General features: G+C 37.1%; 1 protein-coding gene across 2 annotated transcripts in view; it reads right to left on the bottom strand.

Moving 5' to 3' along the window:
• Nucleotides 1-27,513, bottom strand: part of Plcb1 (phospholipase C, beta 1 (phosphoinositide-specific)) — a 614,138-nt gene that overhangs the window by 175,959 nt on the left and 410,666 nt on the right. For both annotated transcript variants that reach the window (XM_013011003.1, XM_013011004.1), the window contains exons 5-9: nucleotides 16,578-16,657; nucleotides 14,993-15,046; nucleotides 13,895-13,970; nucleotides 7,121-7,221; nucleotides 4,882-5,048 (exon numbers count right to left, since the gene is read on the bottom strand). In XM_013011003.1, coding sequence (XP_012866457.1) covers nucleotides 4,882-5,048; nucleotides 7,121-7,221; nucleotides 13,895-13,970; nucleotides 14,993-15,046; nucleotides 16,578-16,657 — 478 coding nt within the window. The remainder of the gene's footprint in view (nucleotides 1-4,881; nucleotides 5,049-7,120; nucleotides 7,222-13,894; nucleotides 13,971-14,992; nucleotides 15,047-16,577; nucleotides 16,658-27,513) is intronic.

The following is a 27,513-nucleotide window of genomic DNA, read 5'->3' on the forward strand; positions in this document are numbered from 1 at the left end:
TTATTCTAATCTGCTACATTAATTCAATGATTTAATAAATACTCATGTACACCTGCTCTTTCCTGGCAAATGAAAGCAAGAACAAATTCAGTTGATGGATGGTGATTTAAGCAAAATTTTGTTTTAAGTAAATTTTGGTTTTATTCACAGACATACTAGGGAAATTTTTGAGGTCAGTATTCTTTTGCTGTTGTTGTTGCTTTTTAGTGCCAATCCTGAGGCTTGAACTTAGGGCCATAGGTGCTGTCTGTGATGTGTTTTTTTGTGAGTTTTGTTTTATTTTTTTCTCAATGTTACCACTCTGCCACTTGAGACAGAGCTCCACTTGTAGATTTTATTACTTTTATTTATTTATTTGTAGTTTAGTAGAGATGATTGTCTCATGGGCTTTCCTGCCCAAGCTAACTCTGAACCATGATTCTTAAATCTTAGCCTCCTGAGTAGCTAGTATGACAGGCATGAGACCTCAGTGTCCATCAGATGCTAATAAAAGCATCAATATATCTAAATTTTTTGCCCTGTCATTTCTTTCGTGATGAATTTAGGAGATTCATAAAATAACTCTTTAAGAGACATTAGTCTCTCAGAGAATACGACATCTGTGGTCTTTTTGTTTGGAAGAGTCAGGGGTCATTGTGTGTTCCTGTGTCAAGCATATTTAGGTACAAACAACTTGGCATATTTAGTACATATTTGGCACAAACAACTTGGCAAGAAAGAAATCTTGGCTGACCAGGAGGCTGCAGCATTTTTAAATGGATGATTTAATGATGTAAAAATAAGCCAAATTCCCTTGAGAATGGAATCTTCTGTGACAAGACTCAAATACCCTCTTTGTGGAACTCAAATATATGAATATATGGCTTACAATGCACAGAAATCATTGGGTCATTTATAACTCTAATGTACACATCTCCTCAAATAGAAATTCCAGGGTGGACACGTGGTCTACATACTAAATACAGCACCAACAAAGCACCAAAGGCCATCATCTTTTCTGGGATTTCCTTTCTCATTTTTGTGTGTTGTACATGTACTCTGTTAGCCTAGGGTTAGCATTAATATTTAAGCTCTTGGCATACTGAAAATGTTTTATTTAATTTAAAAAGTTATCTGAAATGTGTATAAAAACAAAGCACTAACAAAAGTCAGCTTGATGTATTAAGTTTACTGATAACTCTGCTTTTTTTCTTTTGTAAATTATTTGTAAAGGTGATATACAGTTACATAAGTCAGGTAATGAGCACATTTCTTTCTGCGCAGTGTTACCTCTTCCCTTGCTTTCTTCCCAGTTTTTTCCTCCCAACAGCCCTCCCCAGAAAAAACCCCTCTATTTTAAAATTTATTTTCTGATATCAGAAAATACATCTAGATAGGCAGGCACAGAGAGGTTAAGCACCAAGACAGTGTGAGCAACAATGCCAGCCTCAGCTTTTAAACCCTTAGTAGAAACAATGGTGTGTGTCACTGCTGTATAATACTGATTAAGTGGGTATTGCAGGAAATTCATGGGAAAAAAAGAGAATTTTAAAAATGTATGTGAATTTTGTGTTCCTGTTGTGCTCATGGAATTCTTCAAATATGACAATGTGGCACCAAATCATCTTGCAAGTGCTAAGAGTCCTTATATTAATTTCCATCAGAGTTGAAATTGTTTTCTCCAGCATCACAGCATTTTCACAATAACCCATCATAGTTTTTCCTTTGTACCTTCCACTCCCTTGAGACATCAGGGGTTGATGGATGGAGGTATCTGGCACCAGCCTGGGCCAAAAGCAGTGTGGTATGAGGGGAGGCAAAAGCTTCTCCCACAAAGTTGTTGTTAAGAAGATAAGGTGTTAGCCGCGCGCTGGTGGCTCACGCCTGTAATCCTAGCTACTCAGTAGGCTGAGATCTGAGGATCGTGGTTCAAAGCCAGCCCTGGCAGGAGAGACTGTGAGACTCCTATCTCCAATAAACCATCAGAAAACTGGAAGTGGCGCTGTAGCTCAAGTGGTAGAGTGCTAGCCTTGAGCTGAAGAGCTGAGGGACAGCGCTCAGGCCCAGAGTTCAAGCCCCACGACCGACAAAAAAAAACAAAAAAAGAAGATAAGGTGATGACAGGAAGAAATTAAAGTAACATTGGGAAGACTAGGTAGCATATCTAATTAGGCTTGGTGGGCAGGTCTGGCAATTCTAAGACACACTGTTAGGTCATTTGCTTCTTTTTCCTTTTTCCTGGCAGTTGTGGCGTTTGAACTCAGGGCCTAGAGCCTCTTTGTGCTCAAGGCTAGCACTCTACCACTTGAGCCACAGTGTCACTTTCACTTTTTGAATGGTTAATTGGAGATAAGAGTCTCACAGGGATTTTTTGGCCTAGGATAGCATTGAACCGCAATCCTGAGATCTGAGCCTGCTGAGGGGTTAGGATAAGAGGTGAGAGCCAGCTACTGGTGCTGGCTTAATTTTCTTCTTTTGACCAACTTCTCCTCCACAGAAATGGTAAGAACAATAATAGTAAGAAAGCAAAGGCATTGATCAAGAAAATAAATTAGAAACTAAAAAAAGTATCACCTATAAAAATTACATTCAAAAGCCAGGCACTAGTGGTTCATGCCTGTAATCCTAGCTATTCGTGAGGCTGAGCTCTCAGGATCGTGGTTCAAAGCAGACTGTGCAGGAAAGTCCATGAGACTCTTTTTTAAAATAAAAATGCTGTGCAGAGGAGTTAGTTACATGAGTAAGGTAATGAGTATATTTCTTTTTATTGTTTTATTTATTGTAAAGATACTGTACAGAGGGGTTACAGTTACATGAATAAGGTAATGAGTACATTTCCTATGGAGCATTGTTATCCCCTCCTTTGTTTTTCCCCTAGTATCCCTTCCCTCCCCACCTCCACACTCCTCCCTCCCTGAAGTTGTAAAATTCTTTTTTTTAACATAGTATGAGTACCTTTCTTATTGAGCATTGTTACCCCCTCCTTTGTTTTTCTCCTACTATCCCTTCCCTTATCAGCAATTAACTACCAGAAGCCTAGAAGTGCAGCTGTGGCTCAAAGTGATAGACCACTAGCACTAGAGCACTAGCCTTGGGCACAAAAGCTCAAGGACAGTGCCTAGGCCCTGAGTTCAAACCCCGTAACCAACAAAATAAATAAATAAAATAAAATTCATCACATGGAGAAAACAAGAAGATTTTATATGATATGTAATACATACATTGATTTTCATCTTAGAAGACCAATTCTAGAATAAAGACAGGGTCAAAAGATTTTAAAATTTACTTTTTATGACAACTATTCTCACTTGTAACTATAAGTTTGATTGAATTATTTGTGATTCTATAAAAAAACCTGCTCATATATTAACACACATTTTTTTGTTGTTGTTGGTGGTGGTGGTGATGATTGTGGGGCTTGAATGTGGGGCCTGGGCACTGTCTCTGAGTTCTTTTGTTCAAGGCTAGTACGCTACCACTTTGAGCCACAGTGTCACTTCTGGTGTTCTGGTGGTTAATTGGAGATAAGAGTCTCATGGATTTTCTTGACCAAGCTGGCTTTGAACCACAATCCTCACATCTTAGCCCTCTGAGTAGCTAGGATTACAGGTGTTAGCCACTGGTGCCTGGCTTAATATGCAATTTATTTCTTTTGTAAAATTGGTTAAATGTATTCAGTTTACTTTCTTATGGAACATCATGATCACTTTCAACTATATTAGTAATAACACAGCAATTTTGAAGATATTTCAACTCAAATGAGACTTAATTGTAATAGCTGAGAAAATGCTAAAGATCTTGTCTGGGAACAATGGTATCACATATAATTAAAACTCAGAAATTAACTCTCATAATCTTATTTTGGTGACATTTCTCTAGACAAGAAAATATAGGCCATGTGTTGTGGTTTATGCCTAAAACCTATATATTTGTAATGTATAGGTCAGGAAGACCAAATTTGATTTCAGTTCATGATAAAACTTATTAAGACCTCATCTCATTAAGTCAACTGGGTGTAATGAGATATACCTCATATCCCAGTCATAGGGAAAGCCAAAATAGGAGGATCACAGTTTAGGCAGTTCAGGCCTACCTGGAAAAATACACAAAACCTCACTCAAAAAATAAAGAAGTAAGGGCATGATTCAAGTAGTAAAGCACCTGCCTAGCAAGCCTGACTCCCGTTTATGCTCCAGTACTACCAAAAAAATTAAAATGAAAAGTTTTATATAGTCTCAATAAACAACTTTGAACTGTCTAGTGTCAATTTTTATGCTTGATTATTTTTGTGTTAATACTCAATCCCACCCTTTCTCTCGATATATTATATATAATATATATTATATATAAAACCAAATGTCATAATATTTCCTCAAATGGAACTATTTATTGATAGTGTACGTTGAAGAAGAAAAGTCTAGTAGACTGAATATTCTCTTCAATTTCAGAGACTTAGAAAAAGAATAACTGAGTGTTACTCTACAAAACTTCCTAGAAAGAGACCCAAAAGAGAAAATTTTAAGTTACTGAATCTCCTGTATGAGAAAAATTGTACATAAATTTGAAAAAACATATTCAAATAATAAGACAAAGGATTATACTCATGACCTGATTTATGTAACTGTAACCCCTTTACAATAAAAAGTTAAAAGCCCATAAACTTAAAAACCTTGTCATAGGTATACATACACATAACAGCCAAAAACAAGTCGCTCATTAAAGTGAATAAAATCTGCTTTGGCTTGAGTCCCCAGTGATTTCAGTTCATCAGGCAATCAGGCAGAGGAAAGAGGAAAAGTGAATGTTGCCAGCCCTAACTCCTACACTGAGATACACACCCCAATCTGCCTCCCCTGAGAAGGGAATCAGGCCTTCTCTGCAGTGTGGAACGAGCATACTGACCTTTTTTGGCGAGACTATCATTAGGTTCATACTTTTCAATCAATACTTGGACTTGCTCTTGTTTCAGAGGTGGGTAGAGTATTTCATTTAGCCGGGGATCTCGCTGCTTAAGGTTGATAAAATCCATCATCTGGTCAACAGTAAGGTATGGTTTGCTTTTGGCACCACTAAAACAATTAGAAAGAAAAATCAAGAAATGGTAATGTTTTTTCACCAAGTCTTTTTAGTATTTACTTATTAATTAATTTCAATTTTTGTGTGCATATTAGTATGAGGGTTTTAACTCAGTGCCTGGGTACTGTCTGAGGTTTTTCTTTTCTTTTTCTTTTCTTTCTTGTTTTCTCTTTTCTTTTCTTTCTTGTTTCTCTTTTCTTTTGCTTTTCTTCTTCTTCTTGTTTTTTTTTTTTTGTTCAAGGCTAGTGCTCTACCACTTGAACCACAGCTCTACTTCTTGGCTTTTTGGTGTTAATTGGAAATAAGAATCTGATGGGTTTTCCGTCTAGATTGACTTCAAACCATAATCCTCATATCTCAGCATTCTAAGTAGCTTGGATTACAGGTGTGAGCTCTCAGCAATGGGCTCACCAAGTCTATTTATGTATCTTACTACAGGGAAACAAAATCTGGCCGTACTTGAGAGTATATATTATATTGAAATTCCTACTTTTCCCTAAAACATGGTACTACTACATCATACTTTCTGGATCCTTAGGGCCACACACTATCTTTGGTAATCACCATCATAAAAACCCAATGCCCTTTTTTTGACAAATCAAATACCCAGAAAAAGATCTACAATTGGTAAACACTGTATGGAAGGTATTGAAGATGAACTTTGAACACAGTGGTCTGAATTGAATTTTTATTATAATAACACTAAAATTATGGTTTAGTCATCAACATATTATCTCCTAATTAATCATTTGAAAATGTATTTATTATTCATTTATTTTAATAATGTAAACTTTCTTCATTACATTTATAGTTTTACAAGAGTGTAACTTCGAAACTTCAAGGACCAGTAGAAGAGTATAAATATTGCAGATGTGAAGTAACTATTTCATGGCAGTGAATATCACAGAACAAAATGACACAAAGTACAAAGTTACTTTCAGTAGTTTCTTGTCTTTCTCTTTTTTTAAATTAATTTTGGATTGCTTTTCTATTGTTGGGTAGATATAGGTACATCAATTTAGGCAAAGTGCTACTTTCTCACAAATGGCTTGGTTCAATTCACAAATGTTTTTTGTTCAATATATTTCTAGGCTTAAAAAAGTATTGTCCATCTGTGCACATGTACAATTTCTTTTGTCTGTCTGTCTTTCGTTGTTTCTAGGCTCTAAACTCAGGACCTCAGGCAGGTGAGGCAGGCATTCTACAAATTTACCTATCCCCCAACTCTTTTTTGCTGTATTTTAAAATATTTTTTTTTATTGTGAAAGTACTGTTACAATTACATGGGCAAGATAACAAGTGCATTTCTTATCAAGCATTGTTGCCTCCTCTTTGTTTCCCCTTCCCATCCCTTCCCATACTCCCCCAACCTTCCCCTAACCAATCCTTTCCCCCCACCACCAAAGTTATAAAGTTCGTTTTTCGACATGCTTTCTGCCCAGGGTCATCTCTCAGATGATGACACTCCTGACTTTAATCTTCCATACCGCTGGCGTTACAGGAATGCATATTGCTATTGGTTGGGGTGAGGAATTACATTTTTAGCCCAGGCTTGCCTTGAATCACCATCCTCCCTATCTCTGCCTCCTGAGCAGTGACCATTATAGGTATGTACCAGAAATGGACGCAATCCTATGATTTCTAATATTAAATAACATAACTTGCCTTTTATGCTGGCAAGATTCTTAGTAAGACAAAGTTCTCATCTCACTAATGCTTCAGAGCAGTTCCCAGACAATCTTTTGACAATCAGAGCCTGCTGTCTCTTTGCCCAGACACCTTTCTGTACAACATTGTGATCTTTAAACACATAGAGCCCTCGGGGCATACATAAACAATAATATCCAGTGATAGATCACAGAAAGCACCAGTCCATTAATGCAGAGGTTGTACCCCAGGGCCAGGAGTGCGTGACCATGCCCAACAAATCTCCCAGATGCCTAGATTTTCAGATACATTGTACAACATCTGCCCAGTTTCCTCTCATCTGCTCAAAATTCAGCCCTAGCTATCCCCAGTGTTAATGAAAGTTGTGAAAGAAAGCAGATAAAATGAATCCTCTTACAATTCAGAAAAGATGTTATCAATTTCAGGTCGGGGGCAAAGATTGTTCAGGAAAACTCTGTACACATCTGGAGTGAAATCCTCTTGAGGTATTGAATCGTTCTGGGAAATAAAAAACAATGAGGTAAGCAAATGGTCTATTTTTTTTTTTCGGTCTTGGGGTTTGAACTCTGGGCTTGGGAGCCATCCCTGTGATCTTCAGCTCAAGGCAAGCGCTCTATCATTGAGCCACAGCGCCACTATTGGTTTCCTAGTGGTTAATTGGGAAAGAGTTCTGCCCGGGCTGGCTTTGAACCGTGAACCTCAGATCTCAGCCTCCTCAGTAGCTAGGATTAGAGGCCTGAGCCACCAGTGCCCAGCTTCCAATGGTCTATTTCTTTCCCTACCTTCTTCCATCCCAGTTTTTTTTTTCTGCTTGTTTCTTTCTATCTTCTCTTCCTTCTTCTTTCCCTCCTCCCCTCCCTCTGTTCTTCTCCCTCATTCCCGGCTCCTCTAGGAGGTCAGGGTAAACATAGAACAGATTTTTGAAGCCAACTGTAATAATTATTTGGACATTGACTTGATGGTATCCAAACCTTTATTTTCTGTTGCTTTTTAGTTTTAAGTTTAAAAGCATTCTCTTGGTAAGGGATGTTAAGGAAATTCCTAAGAACATTTACTAAAATAAATTAGACCCAGAAAGACAGGATCTGGATGGCAGAAATGCTTTGCGTTCAGATTTCTTTTTTCCTAGTGCACCTCTTTGGCTTTTTAAATTTTTTATTCATTTTTATTATTATAAAAAATCTTTATTAACCAATGTGTTACAGTTATGTAAGTCAGCTGAAGAGTACATTTCCTTTTGGACAATGTCATCCCTTTTGCTTTTTAAAGATAAGATATACCTAAACTAGTATTTTAGCCATTATTAGTATTTTATCCATTTTAAAGTGTACAGTGGCATGAAGTATATGCGTGTTGTTGTAATTTGGATTTTTTTGGCATTATTAGGGCTTAAACTCAAGGATTCAATCTTGTTAGGTTGGTGTGATACTGCTGAGCAATTCCTCCAGCACTGTTTTTCACTCTAGTTTTTTAAGTTAGGGTCTCACTTCTTGGCCAGGAAATTGTATGAGCTATGATCTGCCTACTTTAGGTTTCCGGTTATTGCCGGGATCACAGGCATGTACCACCACATTTAGTTTTCACCTGTGAAGGCAAAGTCTTCTAGAATTTTCTTTCCAGGCTGTCCTGGAATTGCAATCCTACCATTCTCAGTCTTTCAAGTAGCTAGAATCACGTGAGTGAGCCACAGGTTTAGTGTGCTATGCGAAATCAGGTTTTTTAAATAAGTCATTTTTTTGAAAAGTGATGACCTTAGAACTAGGCATTGTCTAAAGGAAAACATACATTCCAATTTTGTGTCATTTTTTTTCAGACCATATTCCATCTGTTTTACATTGTAAGTTGTAAAGCAGTTTTCCTAAGTAGAATAGCGCATGTGATTATTTGTCACCCATTGCTCCTGGTCCTATTGTTTAGGAAGCAAATCATTAATATAAAAGGCTATTTTTCTGGCTTAGCTCTTCTGTTTGGTTGGGCTGCCATGGAAACCGGAAGCACTTATTCAAGTTTTTGTTAGCAGGAAGGACGTATTGCACAGAGCTTTCCTATTTTAGATATGCGTTTCTAGGATATGTTTACTTATAAGCCACTAAACCCAGGAAAACACCCTTCATTTGAAAATATTCATAGGTTATGAGGTGTACTTTTATAGACATTTCTAAAAGTCACTGAAATTTTGTCTGAAATTGGACATTGCTTGCTAATAGATTAGAAAATTTAGCTCAGCACTTGGCAGGCAATAGGAGAGACCCATTTGGGGGAATGAATGAGTGAAGTAATAATTCCTTTACTAAATCTGTTTACATTTTATTGAATCTATTCTCATTTTGCAAATGAGAATTTTTAGAAAACCAAGCAACACATTAAGTCATTTTACTTAGATGCTTAATACTACTAGCGTCAGACCACTTGGATTTGTCCACATGTGAAACCTACTACAGATTTGTTAAAGGCAGGAGAGGAGACAAAAGTGGACAATGGAGGGGGTGAATTTAACTGAAGTATCTTATATACGTGAGTGGAAATAGCACAACAAAATTCTTATGTATAATTAACATATAGTAATGAACAAAAGACTTGGGCTGTTTACAAATCATGAGCACAATGAGTCAAATCCAAGAGCACTAGGAAATTCTCAAGCATTGTTTTACTGATGTTTTGACACAAATGGGTACAAATACAATCTGTAAATAGGTTTTGAAAGTTCCATTTTATTTATAAACAGAATAAAACCCCTTTCTCTGCACACTCTCTCCCTCTTTCTCTCTTACACACACACACACACACACACACACACACACACACACACACACACTTTTAAAATTAGTTTTCTAGACAGCAGAAAAGACTATCTACTCTCCACTCTTTGGATATGAGACACAGAGAAGAGGATGATTTAAAATCAATTGCAGAAAAACACTCAGTGGTACCGCTGGCCAACTCAAGTGTTCCCAACTTGATTGAATCTTATGAATCCCAAGTGTGTTCTCTCTCTCATTTTCTCTACTAAGTCTAGGTCATTCCTAGCCACTTTTATCTCTCCCAGCACACACATAAATTGATTTTATCTGAGGATATCAATAATGGTCTTCCTCCTCTTAACTGCTCTCTTGTTTCTTCCTTCACTTGTTAGGTTAGATAGCCTTGTGTTCCCCCTGACTGGGTTTTATCTTGAACCTATTCTCATATCACACCTTGCCAGTCTCATATTTCAACAACTACTTAAGGATATTGTCCACTCCTTTGTGGAGAATCATTCTATTTCTTGCTAACCTAAAGATGTATGCAAGGTGCACTATGTGTCACTCTTAAATGCTGCATTTCCAATGTATAACATTTAATAAGTATATGATTTGCATTTATTACATGAATAAATACACTATATGAGAATGGTTTGTGACATGTAGAAGCTGCGTTGCTCTATTCTACAACTCCTACCATAAACTACTTTTAATTTTAGGAAGATGGCTTGAACTTTCCCCTTTATATATTCCTAGATTTAAAGCAATAATTCTATTATGAGCAGGTATTTAGCATTCACAACTGTGATTTATAGCTATTCATTTATTAAAGATGACTCTAATGAATAAAGTCTACATATAGATCTTATTTCTTGATAAGCCAAGGGATTGTTCCCCAGTAAATTAAACAAAAAGATTAACTCATTTTCAATATTTTATACTCTAAAACTATAAATCAAAGTTGAATTAGCAACAGTCTAGGAAATAATTACAAATACCTCACTTCTAATGTGCCATTCTCAAGCTGGCTTTAAAACAGAAATTTGATACTTGTAATTTTCAAGCATCACAGCACAAAACTGATCTTTTCTGACTGATGGATGTAAAGTGTAGAAAAAGAGCAACAAACTGCGGCTATTAAGAGAAGTTGCTTAGTAAATTTTATTCACCTTATTCATTAGTAAGATGTATAATAGCTTTAAATCAAAAATAGTTCTGCTCTGTATTATATGTGAGCACAGACAAATTGTAGGAAATTTTGGTATTTAAAACAAATATATGCATTTCCTTCTTATCTAGTTCATTAAAATATAACCACACAAGGCCATGCTATTGCAAGTGTACAATTCCAACTGTCACTGAGTTCTGTTTAAGTTAATAAGCCTTCAGTCCGGGGAATTTAGTACAAATAAATTATTTTCAGGTCTCAGAAAGCTTGTGGGTAGAGTCATACTTTTCTGAATTTGGAAAGACTTTCAAAGGTCTCCCTGGAAAATATGTTCAGATATTAATAGAAGGACAGTAATTGCTTTATCTCTCTTTTTAGGCATAGTACTACTTTTTAACAATTAGGGTGACTTGAGGTGAGCCACAGTAATCTCCAAAGGAATATCCTCTTCAGGAATGTGTTATTGCAATGGATCATGTCAGCCAGGGTACAAGTTCAAGTATATTAATTATCTCCAACAATGTGCACAAAGATAATGTTCAAAAAATTTCAACAGGATATCCACTGTGTTTCTGGTAAAGTATCTATTTACAGAACACAATAAAACTGTAGTTAGAATGATGGCTGGCTATAACACAGATTCCTATTTATACAGAATCCGTTACCATTATCTGTGGAATACATCTTCTTAATTCTTCTGGGAACTTTCAGCTAGTTCATGACTATTTCTGCCATTTTGTAGATATGAAATTATCAAAGGACTTAAAATATAATGTTGATATACTATTGTCTGTTCACAAAAACATTTATTTTCTGGCTCTAAAACTGTCTTTGGTTTTTGGAATTAAATTCTACCAAGACCTCTGATAAATTATTCTTTACTGTGAATAATGATCTTTCTAAACTATAATAAAGGTTTATTATATTTTAAAAACATCTTCAGTTCATTTTCAAAAGTCATTATACTTAGTTTTCTAAAGACAGTGTTCTTTCTAATTTAAACTTAATTCTTGTTATTTCAATTTCATTTTCTTTCTAATGTGTCTCTGGTTGAAACTGAATTGAAAGTTTGAACCTATAATAGATATAGTAGATTCCCAAGATTCAATTTATGTTTATTGACTATATCATCAGAATTCAGTTGTTTATAAAAATGTAATTTACTGAGCATGAATAGGTGGCTTTGATTTTCTTGTCAGCTTCATTTTCTATTCCTTCTTTCCTTTAGCTAGGTGTGTAAGTTAAAATTTTATATCCCTGCATTGTACACAATATGATTCCAGAAAAGATAAAATAAGAAGTGATTACAAATCCAACCCTCTCTGCACGTCTTAGTAATCCCATCTCATACCTTTCCTTTATAATTAAATATAATGGTCTTTTCTCAGTTGCTCCCATCCAGTAAATTCTCTGCCTTGGAGTTTTGTGTACTGACTTCTTTCTGGAATGATTCTCAGTGTCAGCATTTCATTATTTAATAGTGCTCCTCCTAACTTAAAAATGCAGTTGATGATGTATTTACTGATTGATTTCCTTGGAAGACTATGAAGTTCTTGACACCCTGGACTTCATTTGATGCACCACCACATGCTCAGTGTCTCTAGGCAGGTAGTCAGGGCTCCAGGAACAGTTATTGAATCCGTGACAGGGCTTTCATTGTTAAAGCTTTTCCATGCCAACAACGAACAGAAGCACAAAAGCAAGCACATTCAAGCACTTCATTTTTCTTATTAAAATGAAAGGAAAGGGCTGGGGATTCAACTCAGTGGCAGAAGGCTTATCTAGCATATATAAAGGCTTTAGGTTCAATTCCTAGAAATGCCAATAAAAAAGGAAGGAAGAGAGGAAGAAAAGAAGGAAGGGTAAGAAGGATAGAAGCAAAGGAAGGATGGAAGGGAAGTGATAGAGAAAGAGAGAGAGAGAAGAAAGAGAGAGACAGACAGAAAGACAGAATGACTGAATGACAGAAAGGTACAGAAACAGCACTTTGCCCAGCTGTGTCTAGTCTTAAATAACACCAAAGGAAAAGTGTCATTAGAGAATTTTTTCCTGTGGCCTTATCAAAGTTTTTATTAAACTTTTATTTTTTGAAAAATATTCACAAGAATTGGCTGATAAATGTTATAAATGGCTCTCAGAACCTTTTCCTCTTGAATAATTCAAGAGGATTCACAATTGCATTATTGCAACTTGAACGTACGTAGTGTGTTTCCAGGGGCTCAGAGCCTTTCTATAAAGTTGGTGTTGTCCTCAGGCAAGTGCTTACTTGTTGCTTAGATACTGGGAACTGGGATAAAAATAATTTGAGGGAGAAAGGAGAGTTCTGCATATAGCATGAAAAAAATGAAGTTTATGCAATGGACTCTGTTCTCTTCGATGCGATGGGAACAAATCCTTTCAATCCAGTTGTGAAGATATGTGTTGAAATAAAGGCAGGTGACCATATTCTAGGTGTTTAATATATATGGAGTGCCTTTACTATATATGGAGTGAGGCCAGGAAGGAGGATTCCCTACTTGACCACCTAAGAGGAAAATGGGAAATCTCCAAAATGCATTGCTTCAGCATCTCTCCCAGTGACACCTTTGACTAGAGCTCTGCAGACCATGTGCTTTCTACTTATTTGCGAATATGCATGGCCATACTAATTGTGTATGCAACTTCCACATCCTAAAACTAGAAAATTTAAAAGTAGAAAGTAAATTTAGTATTTCTCTTTCTAACCATAAAAGCTTTACACTATCTTTGGCTAAAAATCACAAGCGACATAAAGAAAAGGCTTTTTGTTAATGATAGATGTGAATTGTCTTAACAAATGGTTTTCTTGATAATAGTGAACTTTTGGCATTGCTGACTTCCTTCCTCTCTCCCTTCCTTGCTCCCTTCTTCACATCCTACTTCCGTCTCTGCTCCCCACTTCTCTCTCTCTCTTTCTTCCTCCCTTCCCGCAGTCCCAGTGCTAGGAATCAAACTGAGGCCTATTACATCCTAACCATGTGCCCTAACACTGAGACTCACCTCAGCCCCAATTATTGATTTAAGTCTATGGAAAGAGAGGGGAATTTTAGGTTGAATTATTGGCGTTATGGGAATGAAAGAATCTAACAGTCATCTTGTACACTGCAGATGTTAACAAATATTTGCAGTTTCTCAGTGGCAGAATATTATGTCAGGTACTGCTGGGACAATGGGCCTCTGTGTGTTTAGTGTGACTTATTAAAAGCTATTGTGCAGTGGGGTCCTTCTTAAGCAACACACTCACCCTTGAAGATGGAAGACTACACGCCTCTAATGCAGTTTCAACTCGCTTCCGGTCGGCAGAAAATAAGCGATATATGCTGTGAAGTGAAAACACACAGGGGAGAGCTGGTTAAAAGGCAACATTCCAGCACACTGACCGAAGATGCCAACTTAAGATACTACACTGTATCAAACCTATTTGATAAGTATGAGTACATGCCCTTTTTGTCATGTCTGCATCTGTGTTCTCCAAGACCAGTGTGTATGCTTTTTAAACATTAGTGTCCAATGGAATATCAACATGTTGAGACTATCAGTATTATTCAGTTAAAAACTTTGGCATTAAGGGACATCTCATGCTAAACATTGAACTAAGAATCTTTCACATCTTTGCCCTAAGGTACCCCCCAAAGTGTTATATTACTGATAATTTAACATTTTTTTTAATTCACAGAAACTCACATGGAGCTTTTAAGCTTTTTAGCTAACATTGTCTTCACATATACTTTCTTTGGTTACTAAATTTTTTTAAATTAAAAATAAAACAGAACTTACGTTCTGGATAATTTAATACAATGGTTTGAATTTATCTATGTTTTATTGAAACATTAGAAAATCCTATGTCCCAAACTCACTAGTTTTAACATGTACGTGGTGGAGGTGAGCTGATAGCTCCCTTGGACTGGTTTTGCTCTTTCGTTTCCTTCTTGTTTCTGCCCCTGCTGTTGCCTCTTAGATTTCCTGTCTGGCTCCTAGGAGCATCAGGCTTGCAAACCCATTCTGAAGGCCCAAGCCATGAGGACAACAAGAGGCACTGAAGGCCCTCAGTTTGTACTCCTAAAATAGATGCGAATCTCAAGTGGTTTCTGGGTTTAGCAATGAGGTTCCCTTCCTACTCTCCCCACCCACTTTCTGCCTTGGTATTTCTTGAAAATGATACCACAGGAAATGTGTTGAGGGGGCCAGCTGCTCTGATGTGAGACATGACTGCAGAAGAATAGAATTCCCACACGTTTCCATGCTTCCACTTCAGAGGGTGGAGATGCCAAACAGAGCATGGCACACACTCAAATCTCGGAGAAAAAGCAAATGAATCATGGGACATGCTTGTGAAACTTACTTTTTGAGAGGGATACGCCCTTCTGGAGTGACTTGTAGTTTTAGTTTTGTGTATCTGTTGAAGGAGCAGAAAGGCAAGGGTTTCACTCTTTAAGCAGAGTTTTATCGCAAAATACAACACACAGAATAAAAAAAAAGTCTATGTGAATGGGCAGTTGCTGAATTTTTGCAAACTGTCTGAATCTACAAATTGATACCCCAAACAAGAACTAGACAAGAGTCACCTTAACAGCAACTCTGAATCTCCTCTCAGACCCCCCCTCCTGTCCATCAAAGGAACTGTTTTCCTGATGTGAAGAATCATAGATAATTTTGGCCTATTTATCACCTTTCAAAAATGATAATCATATTCCTTTGTATTTGGCTTTCTTTCTTTCCACTCAGCTTTATATCTTGGGGCATTTATATTTTATATCAGCTTTATATTTTAGAGTGTTCATTCTCATTAGTGGATGTAATCTACCAACTATATTGATCTCTTGAACTACTTATGGAAACACAGGTAGGAAAATGGGACAACAGAGCTCTCCCTCCCTGCTGATGGGTATGCAAATGTGGAATACTGTATACACCCTGAGACCCATTTATCCCATTTCTAAGTATATACAGGGCTGAAATGTTTATGTCCTACTTCTCTTTGTTTCCTTCCGTTCACTTTGCCTGGAAGAATGGACACGTTGGAAATGTCTGTTGGATGAAGGGTGCTTGAATCAGAGACAGGAAAAAAAGAAAGGAAAAGCAAGGATGGAAGGAATCTTAAGGTAACTCATTTAGGAGAAATGGTCCCTCAAAGAAGCATTTTAAATGAAGTGCTGGAGCTAAAAGGAAAAAGGAATTGGTAGAAAAGCAAAAAAAGTGTGGCCAAGCTATGAGGTCTGGAATGCTCATTGTTTTGATGTAAAGACTTTCCAACCTCCTTGATGACCATGGCTTCCAAAAGGAACAACAACCAACTTTCCTTGCTGCTCATGTGGTTTCTTTGAGCAGACGATTTTTTTTTAGAAAAGTGGTTTCAATTCCAAAATAATTTGCTAATTTATTTTGCATTACTTTCCCTCTCCCTTTCCTTTCTGTTTTCCCTCTGTATCCTTTCTCTGCTCTTTTCTTGCTCATCTGTGATGGACAGCAGTCTACTGATTAAAGTAGGCAGAAAATTACTGAGGCCTTCATCAGAGATCTGACCTGAGAAACAAGAAGCATGAATGCTACTCATTGTCTTCCTCAGATTCATAACTAAGAAGACACAGGCAGGTAAAGGCAGCAGCCGAGAGTCTCTGAAATTCACCATTTCTAGTTGTGAACACAGCTGCCTGGATTTGAACATAGCTTCTCATGGTATGTCAAAGGCATTCATATTAAGTCTCAGCTCAGGCCTAACACAATGCGCAGCCTAGAGGAAAATAAGAGCCATCTTTCTTGGAAGTCTTCCAATTCCAAACAGTGAGGGTATCCATTCTCTAACAGGAGGAAAATTTATGTTTGTTAATGTGAGAAGCTGGGGCCACCTAAACAAAAGGCTCACAAAGGGGAAAGGAACTGGACTCAGAAGTAGCAACACCCTTAGCAATAAAATTAGAAGGACTTACGCTTTTTCCAGAAAGGCATCCCTGGACATGTTTTGGGCCAGCAGGTTTGTTGCCAAACTGAAGACCTCATTTGTCCATTCCTGAAAAATGTAAATCCCACCTGCATTAGCTTAAATACTGCTCAGTCATGAGATAGGCTTTTAGCTCAGCTTCCAGGAAGACAAATTGGCTCCATTTGGATGGCCTTAGGTCTCCCTCCATGCTATTGGTAAAAGTGATACAATTAAAGTCAAATCCCCAGGGACTCCTCCTAAGGAAAGGTTCTTTACATGTAAATAAAGGTTTTATTTCCCTTGCTTTGATAGGAAACTGCTACACTACCTTCAGTAACTGAACACATTTTACTATTTTCCTTACATTATAAATACAAAAGGAGTCACAGAAAAGTTTCCAATATGGTAAATATATTTTGAACAGAACAATATGTATTCATCTTTCTACTTTGCTAGCCAGGCCAAAGTGGCTAAATTAGGCAATTTTAAATGATAAACACAGCTCTAGTAGTTGTTTGTGCTAAATTCTCTCACTAAGGGTCTTCTTTGGCTTCAAAGAAAATGAAAACTGGCCAGCCTACAATGAAGGGTGATTCCTCATTCTCTGTGTACTCATATGTGCTCAGCTTTAATTACTCACAGCTACTGCTCTACTACCTGAGCCACATCTCTAGTCTAGCTGTTTGCTGTTGAGTTTGGAGATAGACTTCAGACTTTTCTGCTCTAGTTTACATTGAACTGTGCTCCTCAGGAAGTCTTAGTCTCCTAAGTAAGTGGCTAGGATTACGCCATTACAACCATTCTCTTTTAAAAATTTCAGTTTTCTCCTGATTTCTATGTTTATTTATTCTTTTAAAAAATTACTAACATAAGTCACTGATCAAAGGCACTCCATTGTGATATTGGCAACATGCATGTGATATACTTGGATCAAATTTGTCCCATCCTTATTACTCTTCCTTAATGGCTGTCCATTTTTTGTTGTTATTGTGGTGCCCATCCTGGGGCTTGAACTCAGTCTAGGTGCAGTTCCTAGTGTTTTTGCTCAAGGCTAGCCCTCTACCACTTGACTACATTTCCACTTGTGCCTTTTTTCCCCTTTGGTTAATTGGAGATAAGAGTCTCATGGACATTCCTGTCCACATTGTCTTTGAACCATGATCCTCATATCTCAAGTTTCCTAAGTAACTAGGATTGCAAGCATGAGACATCAACATTCAGATTCTCCTATCTTTCTAACTTTGCTTTATTTCTCTCACTCTGTTTTTCAGAGCTGAGTATTGAGCTCAGGGCTTTCTCTTTCGCTGAGCTAAATCATCAACTTCCTATCCATTCTTAATGACAGTTTTCAACACATCATAAATACTATGAGCCAAAGTTTGTTTCTATGTGAAAATGACATGAGACAATCAATCATGTAGTATTGTTGTAGTGGATTTCTCAGTGCAATAACATCTTCAGGTACCATAATATTAAATATCACATTTTATTGTTTCTTGGGCCTATTAATATTTTCTTTTCTATAGTTAGGTCCTACAAGGTTAGGTCCATATATATTTGAAATCATTATATCATCTTGATGACTTTACCTTTTTCATGCATAATGACCATCTTTATAGTTTTTGACTTAGTCTATTTGTCTGATTAATATTGGACTAATATTTGTTGTGGAAGTAGGACTAGACTGTGTTTGTTTTGTGACTCAGTCCTAGGCCACAGCTTTTGACTGGCTACTTTATTTTTATTTTTTGTTATTATCTTTAGGTAATTGCACAAAGGAGTTTCCATTTGACAAGGCAGTTTATGAATACTATGTATCTTGATCAGTGTCACCCCTTTCAACATTCTCACCCATCACTCCCCTATCTATACCTTCTCTCATTCTTCTTAATTTTGTAGGCTATACATTGCTTTCTTGCATTTTCCCCTTTTTCTCCTCTTAAAATGGATGGTAGGCTAGATTTAGCCCTCAGGCCTTAGTCGCTATCCCCTAATCATGTAAAAATAGATACACTATTACTATTTACCCCTCAAAGTAGAACTTGCTTTTTGTGAAAAATGTAATGAGATCAGTAAGAATCACAGCCTAGACTGATTTAATCTCCACTGAAAAGCAATGTAATCTTTTAAATGTATATATATGTTTAAAAGTAATAAATTATATCATAATATCAACATTTGTTAAATTTGAAGTATGTGTTAGTCACACACATAATGTATATGTGTAGAACATATATGTGGGTATAACATACATGTGTGTGCATCGTAAACATATATGTATATATGTGATAGATATAGATAGATAGCAAATAGTTATAAATAGGTAGGTAGATGTACATGGACCCACATTTTTGAATCACTGTTGAAATGTGGGAGATATAGTAGGTCCTAGTCCTGGTAACACTTGTTCTTCTGCCAAATGAGGGAAACATCAATGAAGTGAAGCCAAATTAAAATGAAGGCTAAGAGAACTGTTGAATAGAAAAAAGGAAAGCCCCTGGCTGTGATTTGGATATATTTTTTCCCTCTGAAATTCATGCTGGAATTTAATTGCCATTGTGATGGTGTTGGGGAATGGGTTCATTAATTAAGTCATTAAGAAAGGTTAGTGTTGCTTTGGGAGGAGGATCTGGGAGGACTGGGTTAATTTTCCCAGGAGTAAGAGAGGTCTCATTCACATGGGACCGGATTAGTTACTATGAGAGTGAGTTTTGATAATGAAGACTCTCTTTATGTCTCTCTGTATGCACCTGCTGGTCCACCAGGTTTTCTATCATGTTTTCAGCTCTGGACGTCCTTCCTAGATATGATTTCTAATCTTGTACTTCTGGTCTCTAGAAAGTGTTAATATAAACTTCTTTAAAAAAACATTTTAGTAAATTATTTTGTTTCAGGTATTCTATGGTTGCAGTTTCAGGTAAAGATCATCCAAAAGAATATTCTTGTCAGAGTTGAAGAGAAAGACACTTACTTGAAGTTTTCACAATGAGAAGTTTATGAGGTTTACATTTATGTCATTGTGAGGCTCAAATATAATATTTTATAATAAATATAACTAATACATTTATGATATGCATATATGTGCATACCATCTACTGATCATCTATATATTTTGCAATATCTAAGGAGACCTCCTCCTCTCATCTCAGTTTCCTGCATCATTGCTTCTTTGTATAGCTTAGCAATGTTTAATTCAATGTTCAAATGTGGAACCCTCTAGAACTTTCATGCCAATCTGTAACATTCCTGGAATGGTGACTTCCAACCACACCATTTTATGATAACACTTGTTTTTATGCCTTCTAATCCTTCCAATCCCAGTGTTAATTATTTCTTTGTAGCTGCCTCAGTACTGTGTACTATAAACTATAAACTATATTACAAGTAGGTTCTGTAATTATAGTTGATATTGCTGCTTATGTTTAAATAATAATTCCATTTGAGGAGACCAAATTAAAATAAGAGATTTATTTTATAAATGTATTCACTTAGTAAGATTTGTTTCTCCTTAGTGAGATTTGTATATCCTTAGTGAGATGTGTATCAATCAGACACAGAAAGGGAAGAAATCATTTTCTAGGAAGTTAAGTGACATTGCTTATTTCCTAAGTGAAAGCTGACTAAATTAGAACTTCATTCCTTTAAATTGAGTTGTGAACTAGGTACAGGTAGCACCTCATTAACTTATTATGTAATGACTGAATTCTGCTAAAACATCATTTTCTCATTTGGAAATGGATTCATTTTAAATTACCTTAATTATACCTCCCAATTTTACTTTAAACCCTTGGCAAGTGAAATTCTTCCTCTTAAAATGAAGGGGTGTTTGACATTAACTGATCCTATTAGTCCCTCTTCTGCTCCAAGAATCATTCTTTGTCTTTGCTTTTGAGGATTTCACTTCATCACTGTCCTTGCCTGTGGAAATCATAGAATAGAGACTTGATGTATACAGGTATCTGGGGCTTGAACTCAGCACCTGCTCTCCCTTGGCATTGTAAGAAACATAAGAGGTCTTACTTGTGCTCATAATTCTGTGATCTAAACCTAACTTTGGATTTTGCTACCCTAACTGGCTTACCATCTCAATGAATACACATTCCAAAGAAATCTTTTTTTTTTTTTTTTTGGGTCTGGTCATGGGGTCTGAACTCTGGGCCTGGGTGTGTCCCTCATCTCTTCAGCTCAAGGCTAGCGCTCTACCACTTGAGCCACAGCGCCAATTCTGGCTTTTTTCTTTTTGCTTATGTGGTGCTAAGGAATCGAACCCAGGGCCTCTTGCATGCAAGGCAAGCACTCTACCCCTGAGCCACCTTCCCAGCCCCCCAAAAGAAATCTTAAAGTCAATATTAGCTCTCATCTCTGTCTCATGACATGAATTGCATCCAACAGCAAATAGTTTTACTTTTTTAAAAATTCAAAACAGATTCAGAATCCAACCACTTTCCCACCCCTCTAACCTCAAATACTCCAGCCTCTGTCTTCCTTCAGCTAGGGTAATGCTGTTAAAATATGGCTGAACAACTCAGTCTCAAAATAGTACCGTGTCACTCAGAATGATCAAGGTCTTATAGTGACCATATAATTAATTGGTTCAACCATCAACCTTGCCTCCAGCTCATTTTTCACTATCCCTTCCTGTACATTTACCCCATTCAGCCAAACTGGACTCATGACTGTCCTTTCTACATGTTGAGCACAGAGGCCCACGCCTGTGCTATGCTTGGCTCACCCCACCCACTCTTCAACATTTTCCTCAAATTGTAACCCTTCACTATGGCCCTTTGTAACCAGCATGTTTAAAACTCCAAATCCATTCCACTGTCCAGTAGTTCCTGGGAACTTCTTTGATTATTTTTTTTCCCACTGCAGTTATTTATTGTCAGCCTACCCTTTATTCTTATGATTTTGGTTATTTCTCTGCTGTCAGCATTGAAACAGTGCATAAGCACATAGTAGGTGAATAATATTTGTTGAATGAAGAATATTACTACATAGCCATTAGGGAAATTACTAATAAGGGACTTAAAAATCCAAGCTGGGCCTTGGAGATTCATGACTGTAATCCTAGTTACTCAGGAGGCTGAGATCTGATTGTTGTTGTTTGAAGTGAGCTTGGATAGAAAAGTCCATGAGATTCTTATCTGCAATTAACTGGTGTGGCTCAGGTGGTAGAATGTCTGCCTTGAGCTGAAGAAGAGCACTCCAGCACTGAGTTCAAGCCCCAATATCAACACACACACACACACACACACACACACACACCACACATACACGCATCCTTACTAATAATTTAGTCACTGGAAGCATTTGCCTAAACTGCCTCTGCTTGATTAAACTACTATTATTGGGAGAAATCTGCGTCTCTAAAAGGATGCTATGTATTCCCCCCCCAATATTTTACCTGAAGATAAAAAATACATATGAATACATTTTTGTATTTTTTATTCTGAAAAAATAATGGAGATTTGTCTTTCTCTTCTTTTTTTCCTCACTTCTCCTCCCCTTCTTTCTTTTCTTCCTTTCTCTTTTCTTGTGTTTTTCCTTCTGCCCCTGTATGCCTGTTTCAAGGTGAGGGATAAAATAATATATACTTAGAGTATCCTCAGCAGCCACGCATGGAAAGCTAAGGAGGTACTATGTTAGGAGGTGGGTGGGTGGGTGGGTAGGGTTGATGCTGCTCATGTGATTTTCTGGGGAGTGGGCTTATACTCAGTCAGAAATCACAATCATTTCTGTATCTCAAGGTTCATATTTTCCCTTCATTTTGACCTTATTGCCTTTATGTGGCATCCTGGAATGCTGGTGTCCAAAAAAGCTCACGTTTAACAAACGCAGCAAAGATACCCAGCAGACAGAAAGCAAGAGGCACTTTCTTCCACTGTTCTCAGAGTAGCAGTGGCCGTTACTTATCTCTATCTAAGGAAGAGATTGAAGCCCAAGTCACTCTTTCTCCCTCTTTTTATTATAAATATCGCTTTTGACTTTTGAACTGTTAAACTTTCATACAGGCATTACAATGGGTGACATTTTCAACAGATGAAAGTTTGCAGCATGCATACCCTTCACCTGCCTGACACTCATCTAAAATTCAAGTACAGAACGTGGGGATGAATCTCATTTGCCAATAAATTTCATCCACTATGACAGGCATACTGTAAAGCAATATATTGGCATAGGAAGAATTTGGCCCTTTGGGGTATGTTATATTTCACTAAAACACCCAAATCCCTAGCTCACTTTTGGTCAGCAAGACGGCACAAAAAGAATGAATATTTTTTATTGTTACTAAGGGCTTAAGAGAATTGAGTGTTTTGAGAAGGAAGGACTGAAAACAATTGTGTCTGCAGATACTCACATAGATTTAAAAAATACAACTTTTCCTTATTCTGTCTACCAGGCAATAGGCATTTATTTCAGTTTCAACCCATTGGCACACTTACTAGTTCAATCCATACTCTGAGGAAACAACTGGATGAAATTTGACATACCGGGTGGTAATTAACAGTGGGCTCAAACTATTTAGGATTTCCTGTCAGAGCCTGAAATCTCAAATCCTTTTAGGGTGATAGACAACCTCTGTGTTAAGTTCCACTGCAGAGGGAGGGTGCATATGTGGGGGGAGGGAGAGGCGCTATGGGAGTGCAGCCACTGGGCGTCTTTATTTCTGGTCTCATCATATGTGATGTAATCTTTCTTAGAGTACTCCTTCAGGTATTCAATTTTCATCATGGATGATCAGAAATGAAATCATACCTAAAGAAAAAAACATGCTGAAGATAATTGCAATTGTCAAATGCAAAAATAAAGTAGGCTTTTACTTTTTTTTTTTTTTGCCCCTTTTGTAAACGGGTATTCCTCTGAGCTAATTTATGGGACTGATTTCAGGACTTGCCGAGATTCTCCAGATAATGAGTAGTCTCCCAACAGCTGCACCCTGGGTCCCTGAGACCTGAAGATAGATGCCAGCATATACAGCAATCCTAGGAGCTGCTGCTTTTGGCACACAGCCATCTGCCTTTCACAATTTACACACAGTCCTGCTTAGGCTGCAAGACTTCAAGGAGTAGGCTAGAGAACTAAAAGTCTATTTCCACGCGAATCATCCCTAAACCAACAGCAGATAGGACACAATCTGAAACTCAGCAAGCAACAGAAAACTATTGTGTCTTCAAATGCATTGGCTAGGGAAAATTTGATCTGATGAATCAGTTACTTAGCTTGCTCAAAATAACACCAATTTTGTGGATAGGTGTAAATGACCTATCTTTTGTAGTTCATGTTAACCTTCCCAGTCAGATCTCTAAAGCAATTCAGTAACTAGTGCTGAAAAGTGCTTGAGAAATAAACAGTCCTTAATCTTAGCGAATGGCTTCTATATTGCTGAGGAAATGGAGGCATTCTCCATACCATGGAATTATTTCTACTCCATGAGGGTAGTTTCCATCATCTCTATCAGTGGACATTTTTTAATCAAAAGCTGAAGCTCCTCTGTACAGCTATTTAATTTGAAAAATAAATATATGTATTTGGATATAGAGAGCCATATCATCTATCTATCTATCTATCTATCTATCTATCTATCTATCTATCTATCTATCTATCTATCTATCTATCTATCTATCTATCTATTTATCTATTTATCTATCTATTCCATCTGTCTGTCCATCTTGTCTTGTCTGTCCATCTGTCTGTCTTTATATATCTGTCCCCCCAAAAAAATCCCATAGTAAGTATGTTAGGCTTTTGGAGCCATATGTCTTATATAATAACTACTAAACTCTGTCATGTAAAAGCAGCCGTAACAATACAGAAACAACTTAACAGTTGGCTGAACTTGACCCTCAAGCTATAATTTAAAGTCCGGAGCGAAAGGCTATGAAATATACCTATTCAAAGACATGTTCTAGTACTTCTACTCACATCAATATTTGGTTTCCTTCTACAGGATTATTCCTAACAGCATATAAACATGTTATGGTTTCTCTGCTCATTTCCCCTTTTGACAGCATTCTCTTTTTGTGCTTGTTTCTTCTGTTTTCCTTTGTGTTCTTATGGCACTGGGCCTTTTGCTTGCCACTGAACTCTACCCTCTATCATGCCTCTATTCCTCTGCTGGGCTTTACATCATAAATTCTCAAAAAAAATCTATTCAGGTTTCTTAATTGGCCGCCTCCCACGTTCCCAGAATTCACTCCAATCAGAGATTGGACTCCATTGTTCAACTGAAGTTGTTTTAATAAGGCTACCCATGATTTTTGCATCATTAGATCGAACTGTTGAGTTTTGGCCTTCATCTTACATGAACTATGAGATCACTTTCTTGTCTTGAAATAGCATTTCTCATCTAGCTTCCAATGATACCCATTTACCTGGTTGCCACCTAACCAGCTGTTCTATCTCAGACTCCTACTTCTGAATCTTTCTTACCTCTCCATGTTAGAGTGTTCACGATTCATACCTCAGATATTTTCTGTAGCTACACCACTTTCTGGTTAATCTCTCAGTTTCATTAAGTACTAAAATGACTTTGACATATCCAATGACTTTCAAATTAATATGTTATATTTGGCATTTAACTCTTGGGCCCAGATATCCAACAATCTCAACAACTCTACTTTAATAATGATGTGATTATTTAATAATCTCAAACTGAACATGATCAAAACTCAATCCTTGCTATTTCTTCAAGCAAAAATTTACATTCTGGTTTAAATTTTTCCTATGTCAGTAATTGATATACCAATCTTCCCTGCTCCTTGGGAAAAAAATTCTAGCAGAATGTTTGATTCCTCTTTCTCTTAATATTTTCATAACATATGTTCATAATATTCTCTCTCTATATAAACATATTTGCATATGTATGTATATATATACATAAACTATTTCCATCTCCTGCAGAATTTTACCTATATCCAAATCATTGACAACTGGTTTAACATATTTTAATACTTTAAGTGATATCATGGATCCTATGATTATCCTTCTCTTCAGCTTATTATTGTTAGGTTGGACTATCGTTGTCCTTGGCTTGAAATCATCTAATGGCTTCCAACTTACTCATAAAAGAAGAATCTAGCCACAGTTTACAGCATCCTACCAGGAAGTAACCTCGGTTGCTTCCTGTCTTCTATGCTGCCACCTTCTCTCCATCTTTCTTAGTCTGCTCCTGTCACACTTGCACTGTCACACAAGGCAACCTCTAGATTTAGGACATTAGCACTTGTTGTTCCCTCCATTTGGAATAGTCTTGCTCCAGACATCCTCAGTGCCTGCTCCCTCACCTGCTTCAAATCTTTGCTCAGGCATCACTTTCTCAATGATGACTGGATTGACTAACCTAGTTCACAAGCCCTTCTGAGTCCTCCCTAGCTGGACTTCCTTTTTGTTAATATCACTTGTCTCTCTTTAAAACCTCATACAATTCACTGATTTATTGGTTTCCCTTTGTTAGAATGCTGCTAAGCATAAGAAACTGGTCTGTCTATTTTGTTTATTGCTTTACCTCCAATATATAGAACCGAGCTTTTTGTCAAAAAAAATTAGGGAGTAGATGAATCCATTCTTGACATTTTATGACTGTGGAACGTACCCATATCCTTAAGGGGTTTATGAGCTCAGGTCCTTATCGAGTACTCACTATTATTTGTGATGCTTTATCCTGCATTTCCAATCTCAGATCACATTATCAATAAGAGTTCCTTTCCTGCTTAGTTCCTTTCCACAATAAGCTAAACTTGTGGCCTGTGTGCATGGTGAATATTTAATTTGCAACAGTCTTGTTTTCCCCAGCAACCAGAACAGCTCATATTTCCCTCCCCCGGCAGCAATTTCCCAATTGCTTGGTTTTCATTTGCTTAATTAATGGGCTGAATGTCGAAAGGTGAGTTTGTAGAACATTGTGTCTTGTTTGTACTCTTCCTGACTTTTAATTTTGCCTTAGTAATGATCTGTCTCCTTTATTATTATTATTACTATTATAATTATTATTTTAATTTTCCAGTCACAGACAGAAATGGAGACTAGAGGCATCTGAAACATTTTCTTTCATATTATTCTCTCTTCCTTCCCTTCATAGCTCATGGAGATGCTCTATTAAGAATATGATCCACTTTGAGGCACAGATAAATCAAACTTGTAAAAAATTTCCACAATGGCCATTAAGAGGGGAGATGGATATTTCTTTTTTTTTTCAAAAAAAGTAGTTAGTAGAGAAAGGACAGTTTTCAGACACCCAGAAAATGAATGCTTTGGAAGGTAGAGAATGTCCAAATGAGTTGGGCAATGCTGATTCAAATCTTCAAAAAAATATTGTGCACTTTTCTCATTGTGCTCAGCGGCCAGGACCTAAGAATTTTATTAGTACAATGTTTTTCTTCCTTCAAATGAATCTAGATGGAAAAAAAGGCTGCCAAGTGAAGCCCCTTTGCCCATAGTTGTGCTTTGTTTGACTCATGTGATACATGAAAAGAACTTTTTGTCACTAATTAACATCTTTTGCATGCATTCTCTGGTTAATTTTGGAATGAAGTCCAAAGATCTGGCGACAGGGAACCCACACTTCTCTAAGGAAGTGATCCTTCACATGCAGTGTCCAGGCTAGTAGCATTGGCGTCATCTGCCCATCTGTTAAGACACAGAGTATCAGGCTTCATCCTGGAATTACTGGGGCCAGAATCCAATACAGTGTATTTTCACAAGCCTCCCTGGTGATCCTGATATACACACAAGTGTTTATATCCATTTCTCTAAGACAACACTTTGTAGGAACCAGAGAACAGCTATGAAAGAATACCTCAGGTAGATTTTCAGGTTGCAATTACTACCCCAAATCTTTTCTTTCTCAACTTCATGTCATATGGTTATTAATATGCTTGCTCAGATCCTGCAGAAAGCTATGCCTACAGTGCTTAAACTTGCATTAGTGATTTTTCTTGTGTCTG

The sequence above is a fragment of the Dipodomys ordii genome, unplaced genomic scaffold (assembly GCF_000151885.1).
Source record: "Dipodomys ordii isolate 6190 unplaced genomic scaffold, Dord_2.0 Scaffold13, whole genome shotgun sequence".
NCBI classification, from domain to species: Eukaryota; Metazoa; Chordata; class Mammalia; order Rodentia; family Heteromyidae; genus Dipodomys; species Dipodomys ordii.